At 37.8% G+C, this 9,876-nt stretch overlaps 1 protein-coding gene across 1 annotated transcript in view; it reads left to right on the top strand.

Moving 5' to 3' along the window:
* Positions 1-9,876, top strand: part of PTPN21 (protein tyrosine phosphatase, non-receptor type 21) — a 73,803-nt gene that overhangs the window by 57,859 nt on the left and 6,068 nt on the right. Inside the window, exons 13-14 of the mRNA XM_008571984.1 lie at positions 7,490-7,627; positions 8,532-8,753. Coding sequence (XP_008570206.1) covers positions 7,490-7,627; positions 8,532-8,753 — 360 coding nt within the window. The remainder of the gene's footprint in view (positions 1-7,489; positions 7,628-8,531; positions 8,754-9,876) is intronic.

Genomic DNA, 9,876 nt, shown 5'->3' with positions numbered 1-9,876 from the left:
GCTCCCAAGCGGCGCACTGTAGCAGTGCGCCACCGGGCCGACCCCTATGTACCTTTTTTCAATAGTGGTTTTTGAACTCACCTTACAGTCAATCAGCTTTATCCATCGTATCAGTGTGGGGCATTTTGAGTCATTTTCAAGCAGAGAAGTGCTGGAGCCAGCTCATATTGACTGGCAAGAGCCGACTTAAATTTTCAGGAATCTTGTGAGCCAGTTGATGTCACATTGGCAGCTGGAAATTGGCTGTGATAGGAGTATTTACACCATGGAAATCAGCAAATGATCAGAACTTTTTCTCCTGGGAGCTGGTTATTAAACATTACCAGCACACTACAGTTTTCTACCCATGTTAGAATCATGAAATTTTAGCCTAAGCAGGAACCTTTTAATCTGTGTGTGTGTGTGTGTCTGTCTCTGTCATTTTCTGTCTAGATGAGGCTTAGGAAAAGTGACTTGTCTGAAAGAAGTCAGTCAGAGGCTGGACTTTTTTTTTTAGAATTGTTGTTAGTCTTTGTCTGGAATATATTTTCATTTTTGTTTTAATTTACTTTTAAATTGAAATATAATTGATTATACATATTTATGGTTTACAGAGTTGACAGTATGTGAGGACCACCAAATCAATATTAGCATGTTGATTATTACAAATCATAATTACTCTTTGTGTCCCTTACCTGATTTCTCCCTACCCTGCTCTCCCTCCCCCTTTCCCACCTCTAGTAACCATAGATCTGTTCTCTCCTGAAAATTCAATGTAATGTTGTGGTTGGTCTTTCTTTCTTTTTTACTTCCCACTTATGAGTGATGACATGTGGTATTTCTCTTTCTGTGCCTGGTTTATTTCACTTAACATAATTTTCTCCAAGCTCATCCGTGTTGCTGCAAATGGCAAAATTTCATTCTTTTTAATGGCTGAGTAGTATTTCTTTGTGTATATATTCCACATTTTCCTTATCCAGTCATCTGTCGATGGACATTTAGGTTGTTTCCATATCTTGGCTGATCTAAATAGAGCTGCCATAAATATGGGAGTACAGGTATCCCTTTGACATGATGATTTCCATTCCTTTGGATATATATCCACAAATGGGATTGCTGGATCATATGGTATATCTATCTGTAGTTGTTTGAGAAATCTCCGTACTGTTTTCCATAATGTCTGTACTAATTTACAATCCCACCAATAGTGTAGAAGGGTTCCCCTTTCTCCAGGTCCTTGTCAACATTTGTTATTCTCAGTCTTTTTGATAATAGCCAGTCTTACTGGGGTGAAATGATACTTCAGTGTGGTTTTGATTTGCATTTCCCTGATGCCTCGTGATGTTGAGCACTTTTTCGTGTGTCTGTTGGCCATTTGTATGTCTTTCTTTGAAAAATGTCTATTCAGCTCCTTTGCCCATTTTTAATTGGATTATTTGAGTTTTTTTTTTTTTTTACTGTGAAGTTGTTTGAGTTCCTTGTACATTCTGTATATTAATCCTTCGTCAGATGCATAATTTGCAGATTTTTTTCCCCATTCCATGGTTGTCTTTTCACTCTGTTGATTGTTTCCTTTGCTGTGCAGAAGCTCTTTAGTTTCATAGAATCCCATTTGTTTATTTTTTCTTTCATTGCTTGTGCTTTTGGGGTCTTATTCATAAAGTCTTTGCCCAGTCCTCCTTCCTGAAGTGTTTCCCCTATGTTTTCTTTTAGGAGTTTTATAGTTTAAGGTCTTATACTTAAGACTTTAATCTGTTTTGAACTGATTTTGGTATATGGTGAGAGGTACAGGTCTAGTTTCACTCTTTTGCATATGGATGTCCAATTTTCCCATACCATTTATTGAAGAGGCAGTCTTTTCCCCAGTGTATGTACTTGTTGCCTTTGTCAAAGATCAGTTGGCTGTAAGTATGTGGGTTAATTTCTGGCTTCTCTATTCTGTTCCATTGGTCCGAGTGTCTCTTTTTACACCAGAACCATGTTGTTTTGGTTACGATAGTTTTGTAGTACAATTTGAAGTCACATAGTGTTATGCCTTCCCCTTAATTCTTTTTGCTTAGAACTGTTTTGGCTATTCAGGGTCTTTTGTTGTTCCATATGACTGTTAGGATTGTTTTCTGTTTTTGTAAAGAATGTCATTGGTATTTTGATGAGGATTGTGTTGAATCTGTAGATCACTTTGGTTAGTATGGATGTTTTCACAATGTTAATTCTTCCAGTCCATGAGCATGGGATGTCTTTCCACCTTTTGGTGTCTTTAATTTCTTTCTGTAGTGATTTGTAGTTCTCATTATAAGGATCTTTTACCTCCTTAGTTAAATTGATTTCAAGGTATTTTATTTTTTTTTGGTGATGACTGTAAATGGGCTTGCTTTCTTGATTTCTTATTCTGCTAGTTCATTATTGGAGGATAAAAATGCTACTGATTTTTGGGTGTTGATTTTGAATGTTACTGAAATTGTTTATCAGCTCTAAGAGTTTTTTGATAGACTCTTTAGGTTTTACCTATCATCTGTAAACAGGGCAGTACGATTTTGTATTTTCCAGTCTGGATGTCCTTTCTTTCTCTTACCTGATTGCTCTGGCTAGTATTTGTAATACTATGTTAAATAGTAGTGGTAAGAGTGGGCATCTTTGTCTCGTTCCTATTCTTAAGGATGATTCAGGATAATGTTGGTGGTGGGTTTGTCATATATGGCTGTCATTGTGCTGAATTACTTTCCTTCTATACCTGATTTGCTGAGCATCTTTATCATGAAGAGATATTGAATTTTGCCAAATGCTTTTTCTGTGTCTATTGAGATAATCATATGGTTTTTGCCCTTGATTTTGTTGATGTTGTATATCACATTTATTGACTTGTGTATGTTGAACCATCCTTACTTACCTCCCTGGGATGAATCCCACTTGATCATGGTGTATAATTTTTGTGATGTGTTACTGTATTCTGATTGTTAATATTTTGTTGAGGATTTTTGCATTTATGTTCATCAGAGACATTGGCCTGTGGTTTTCTTTTTTTGTTGTATCTTTGTCTGGTTTTGGTAGCAGGGTGATGCTATCCTCATAGAATAAGTTTGGGAGAATGGTCTCATTCAATTTTTTTGAATAGTTTGGAGACGATTGGTATTAATTCCTTTTAAAGGTTTGGTAGAATTCAGCAGTAAAAAGCCATCTGGTCCTGGGCTTTTCTTTGTTGGGAGACTGCTGATTACTGTTTCAATCTTGTTGCTTACTATTGGTCGGCTCAGGTTTTCTGTTTCTTCTTGGTTAAGTCTTGGTAGTTTGTATGTGTCTAGAAACTTATCCATTTCCTCCAGGTTTTTGAATTTGTTGGCATATAGTTGTGTATGGCAGTCTCTAATGATTCTTTGCATTTCTGTGGTATCAGTTGTAATGTCTCCTTTTTCATATCCAAATTTTGTTATTTGGGTCTTCTCTTTTTTTTTTCCTTTTTTTTTTGTCTTTTTTCGTGACCGGTAATGGGATCGCCACCCTCGGTGTCGCGCCTGCACTGCGCTCAACCAGTGAGCGGACCGGTCTCTATTTGGGATCCGAACCCTCGGCGGGAGTGCCGCCGCGCTCCTAAGTGCCGCACTCTACCGAGTGCGCCACCGGGCCAGCCCCTTCTCTCTTCTTTTTTTTGTTTATCTTCTCAAAAAAACAACATTTTGTTTCATGGATTTTTGTATCATTTTTTGGGTCTTTCTTTCATTTAGTTCTGCTCTGATCTTAATTATTACTTTATGTTTACTAATTTGGGGATTGGATTGTTCTTGTTTTTCTAGTTCTTTGAGGTGTAACCTTAGGTTGCTTATTTGAAATCTTTCTATTGATGTAAGCATTTATTGCAGTAAACTTTCCTCTTAGTCCTACTTTTGCAGTAGCCCACAGGTTTTGGTATGATGTGTCTATTTTGTTAGTTTCAAGAAATTTTTTGATTTCCTGTTTAATTTCTTCTTGGACCCATTGGTCATTCAGGAGCCTGTTGTTTAATTTCCATGTATTTGTATAGTTTCCTGAGTTTTACTTGTTATTGATTTCTAGTTTTACTCTGTTGTGGTCTGAAAAGATACTTGAAATGATTCTGATTTTTAAAAAATTTTCTGAGACTTGATTTGTGACCTAACATGTGGTCTGTCCTGGAGAATGTTCCGTGTGCTGAAGAGAACATATATTCTATAGTTGTTGGATGAAATGTTCTGAAGATATCTACCAGATCCAATCAGTCTATAGTCTAAATCCTGTTTCTCTGTTGATTTGTTGCCTAGATGATCTGTCCAGTGCTGAGAGAGGGGTATTCAGGTTCCCCACTGTTATCATATTGTGGTCTCTCTCTTTCTTTTGGTTTTCTGGTGTTGAATGCCTGGATTTTTATGATTTTTATGTCTTCTTGCTGGATAGATCCCTTTATCATTATATATATATAGTTGCCTTCTTTGTTTCTTTTTCTGGTTTTTGTTTTAAAAGTCTATTTTATCTGATATAAGTATAGCTACTCCTGCTTGTTTTTGGTTTCCATTTGCATGGTATGTCTTTTCAATCCCTTCACTATATTAGTCTGTGTATGTCTTTACGGGTGAGGTGAGTCTCTTGAAGATAGAATATAGTTGGGTCTAGCTTTTTAATCCAGTCTGTCAGTCTGTGTCTTTTGAGTGGGGAGTTTAATCCATTCACATTTAGCCTTTTTATTGAAACATATTGTCTTACTTCTGGCATTTTATTGCTTTTTGTTTAGATGTTTTAAATATCTTTTCTTTCCTTCTTACCCTTTTATTATTCATCTTCTTTGTTTGTTGGTTTTTTTGAGGTGGTGAGATTAAGTTTCTTTCTCTTTTCATTTGCATTTTTGTTCTACCAGTGGGTTTTTGTTCTTTTTTATGTATTCATCTTAGTGGTTATTGTTTTTCAGATTCTGGATACAGGACTCCCTTGAGAATTTCTTGCAGGACTAGTTGTATGTTGGTGGGCCCCATAGTTTTTTTTTTTTTAAAAGATGACCGGTAAGGGGATCTCAACCCTTGGCTTGGTGTTGTCAGCACCGCACTCTACCGAGTGAGCCACGGGCTGGCCTTGGGCCCCATAGTTTTGTTTTCCTGGGAAATATATACATTTTTTTCCATCGTTTCTGAAGGATAGCCTAGCTGGGTATAGTATTCTTGGCTGGCAGTTTTTTTTCTTTTAGTATTTTGAGTATATCATCCCATTTTTTTCTGGCCTGTAGAGTTTTAGTTGAGAAGTCTGCTGTTAGTCTGATGGTGGCTCCCTTATAGATGACTTGATGCTTTTCTCTTGCTGCTTTTAGGAGTCTCTCCTTGTCTTGTTTTTTTCTTTTAGTATTTTGAGTATATCATCCCATTTTTTTCTGGCCTGTAGAGTTTTAGTTGAGAAGTCTGCTGTTAGTCTGATGGGGGCTCCCTTATAGATGACTTGATGCTTTTCTCTTGCTGCTTTTAGGAGTCTCTCCTTGTCTTTGAGTTTTGCCAATTTGAGTATAATGTGTCTTGGAGAGGATTTTTTTGGATTGAATCTGTTTGGTGATCTTTGAGCTTCCTGGATCTGAAGGTCCATGTCTCTCCCTATACCTGGGAATTTTTCCATTGTTATTTCATTGAATAGGCTTTCAGTGCCTTTTCCTTTCTCCTCTCCTTCTGGAACACCCATGATTCAGATGTTTGTGTGCTTAAGGTTGCCTGTTAGCTCTCTTCATTTTTTTAAAATTCTTTTTTTCTTGTTTTGTCTGCCTGAGCTATTTCAAAAGACCGTCTTTGAGATCAGAAGTGCTTCCTTTTGCTTGCTGTTACCTGCTGCTTAAGCTCTCAGTTGTATTTTTAATTTCATCGAATGAATCCTTCAGTTCCAGGAGTTCTGCTACATTCCCTTTTAATGTATGAATCTCTTTGTAAATTTCCTCCTTCTTATTCTAGATATTTTTTTCTCATTTCATTGTGTTGGCTCACTGAGTCTTCCCTTTTCTCATTGAATTTCCTTAAGATTGTTGCTTGGAGTTCCTTTTCAGTCATTTCAAGGGTTTCCTGCTCCTTGGGTCTGGTACTTTAGAATTACTGTATTTCTTTGATGGTGTCATATTTTCTTGTTTTTTTCATATTTCTAGTATTTCTTCATTGATGTCTGGTCATCCCATAGGGCAGTTGATTCTTCTTTTACTCCGGAGTGGGCTTTGAGGGGAAAGACTTCCTCCTCTTTTTCCAGGCTCTGCTGATGACTTTCCTTATATGAGGGCAGTCGAGTGAGCAGTAGACCGCTTGCATGGTGGTTGTGGCTGCTACTGCGGCAATGAGCCATCCTTGCAGCAGTGGAAGCTGTTGAGGTGGCGGTGATGGTGCTTCCATCTGTGCGGAAGTGGTGTTTGCTGCTTGCTCCTGCCTTCTGTTTGGGTGGAGGAGGGTGCCCACGTGGCTTCCACCTGGGCCCCCAGTCATGGTAGTGCTGAGGCTGGACTTTAACCCAGGACTCTACCTATTCCTAGTCTGGATTGCATGTTATGTAGGGAGCTCATGATCAAATATGAATTATAAGATTAAAAATTAATAGTTAACTTTTTGATTTAGGTACCAGTCATATACTCCAATTATAGTAGCATTCTTACAGCACTTTTTTTCCCTTACCAAAATGCCTTTTCCCTTTGTTCTACCCCATTATCTTGATGCTTGAGTTTATCAGCCTTTTCTAGGAATTGGAATAATGCCAATTTCATATATGAGATAGAACAGAGAGAACCACTCATTTCAAATTGGGGCTACTCTCATTATAATTATTATGGCTTCCAAGGAGGTGTAGAATATCTAAGTAGGTTTAGCATTCTTAGGCTTATTTGCCTTAGAGAGGAAAATCATTAGCTTTAATAATAACTTTAGGAAAACACCTGTTTTCAAGAGACAGAATTCTATTGATGCTGTCTCTTATACCCTGTCCTCCTGGTATCATGATGAAGATTTCAGCCCTGTTTTACTTTCCTGGTTTCAAAATGTGACCATTCTGAGAGGAGTAGTGATCAGCCCATGTTACACATGTGTGCAATAGAATGCAGAATAGGATATGAGAAGGCAATACACAAAGGGAGCTGAAGCAGAAGCATTTAATTTTTTCAGAATGATTTAAAGAATTTTTTTTTTTAATTATAAAAACTTATCACCATCAAGTGGTTGCACTTAAAACCTTTTTTGTCGACTGCAGCTGATTTTTGTGTGTGTCATGTTTTGAAAGGAACTCTTGTCTGTCTGGAGCCTCACCTTTCATTACAACAGAGCCTTGTTACCAATTGCGTTTCAAAACCTTATATCTGGATGACTTATCAGGGCTTTGGCCTTGAAAGGAATGTCATCCTCCTGTTTGTTAAACAAATGATGTGTGTAGGAATGTAATCTCTCCTATGGTTGTTGGCGAAGGAGAACACTCCCTCTGTTTCCAGTCTTCAGTCCACTGAAACTTCTTTTCAAAGGGGTTGTATTTGTGTATATTTCATATATACATATAAATATTTTTACAGGGAATGAAAAAGACTCGAGTAGATGCCAGAAAAATTGGTCCTCTTAAATTGGCTGCTCTAAACGGACTCTCCCTATCTCGACTGCCTCTGCCTGATGAAGGCAAGGAAGTGCCTACCAGAGCAACGAATGACGAAAGGGTATGTATGTGCAGAACACACGGGGCTCTGTGCCTTCTCTGGGACAATACTACAAAAATGCCTTCATGGGATGTTAGTGAATTTTCTAATAGAATTTAATAATCATAAGTGAATGTTTAGGAATTTTATAATCCAGGCCTCAAAACTGGAACAAATGTGTAGCTAATGTCTTAGATAATTTCAGGCTTCAATGTTGATTAATTTTTTGTTTCCAAATTTTCTTTACCTTCTTCCAGCCATTTGGGGCCGTCTTGATTTCTGATGGTCTTAAAGTAAGAAGAAACCTACAAATGTATATGGGTATACATAGGAAAGAAAGCAGACATTGACTGATTTCATTATATTGAGAGTTTATCTTGAGAGTAAATAGTTACTAAAGTTTTCTAAACTTCCTTTGTGGCTAAGATGTATTTTCTATGAGGTTTTATTATATCAAAATGAGAAAGGTCTGAGTTTGTTTACAAATGGATCCTGGGGGTAGTTGCCAGTATTTACTACTACTTTCAGTATTTTATATATCATATTTTATAAAATTGAAGCATTTATTCTCAGATGTTGGAACTGATTATCCTTCTCTAGGATTTACTGTACTCCAGGGCAGTTCTGTTTTTTAAGGGTTACAAAATTGACGGTAGATTTTAAGAAAATGAATTCAACAAATTGCTTTAGGCCAATTGTTAACTTTAAACAGAATTTTGCATTATATTTCTCACTGATAAGTTTATGTGTTTTGTTCTTTTAGCTCTATTGTTATGGCTTGTTAAAATTTTAACTTTGGTTTCACCCAGAATTTTTGGTATCTAATTCTAGACTTGAAGCTGAAAACAAGATTTTGAACATACAATCAAAATGCAGCTGTGACATGTGACTATATTTATATTATTCCACATATTCTATTTTACAGTGTAAAATTCTGGAGCAACGGTTAGAACAGGGAATGGTATTCACAGAATATGAAAGAATTCTTAAAAGACGGCTAGTTGATGGCGAGTGCTCAATAGCAAGACTCCCTGAAAATGCAGAAAGAAATCGGTTCCAAGATGTCCTTCCCTATGATGATGCTAGAGTGGAGTTGGTCCCAACTAAAGAAAACAATACTGGTTACATCAATGCATCACATATTAAGGTGAGAGCAATGTATAGAGTAATAGCAGCACATGCAGTTTTGAGTTAAGTTACAAGAATGTTAAGAATTGTATTCATGTCTGTATTCTAAAAACACCCCAGTTCTGAATCATTGTGACAAACTATGTTATAAGTTGGGAAATCCACACAATAGTGCTAGATACAAAGCCTTTATCAGACAGTGCCAAAGTCACGTCTATTCTCCCCACTGCCCCCAACATTGTTACTAGGACTCAGGGAGCACTTCTTTGCCTGGCTTTAGAAAGATGTCTAACTCATAAATTCTCCCCAAAGCCTGGCTGGTTAGCTCAGTTGGTTAGAGTGCTGATGCGTCTATTCTCCCCACTGCCCCCAACATTGTTACTAGGACTCAGGGAGCACTTCTTTGCCTGGCTTTAGAACTTTGTCTTTCTATATCTGAAGACGTCTAACTCATAAATTCTCCCCAAAGCCTGGCTGGTTAGCTCAGTTGGTTAGAGTGCTGATGACACCAAGGTCAAGGGTTTGGATCCCCATACTGGCCAGCTGCCAAAAGGAAAAAAACTAATTAATTCTCTCAGAAGCCACTGAATTGCTAGATGTTTCTTATCACATACTTACATGCATTTTTATGTAATGAAAATGACTGGGCTTTTTGATGCTGTTCACCAAAGCTTTTGCTTATGAAGGCGCCATGTGTTCTCTTCGCATATCTTTGTAATCATTTTTTTTTTTTTTCCTTTTTGTCTTTTTTCGTGTCCGGCAACGGATCGCAACCCTCAGTGTCGCGCCCGTACCGGACCGGGACCGGCAACGGGATCGCAACCCTCGTTGTTGCCCCCAAACCTCGCTAAGCCAGTGAGTGGGAACCGGTCTGTACGTGGGATCCGAACCCTCGGCGGGAGCGCCACCGCGCTTCCCAAGCGGCTCACTGTAGCAGTGCGACACCGGGCCGGCCCTGTAATCATTTTTAAGTATCATTTTGTTCTTCAAAGAGCACTTTTTTCTTGGAAACAGTATAATGTGGTTTAACTGGGTTAATGTTACACCCATTAAAATGGAGAAAGTGATGATTCACAACAGATGGTTCAATAAAGCCAGATATTCATGCTGGCTAGATTCAATTCATTATCCTGGGAAGGAGA

Source organism: Galeopterus variegatus, unplaced genomic scaffold, assembly GCF_000696425.1.
Source record: "Galeopterus variegatus unplaced genomic scaffold, G_variegatus-3.0.2 Scaffold742, whole genome shotgun sequence".
Taxonomy (NCBI): Eukaryota; Metazoa; Chordata; class Mammalia; order Dermoptera; family Cynocephalidae; genus Galeopterus; species Galeopterus variegatus.
The sequence above is the reverse complement of the archived record's forward strand: the minus strand, read 5'-3'. Positions and strand labels throughout refer to the sequence as shown.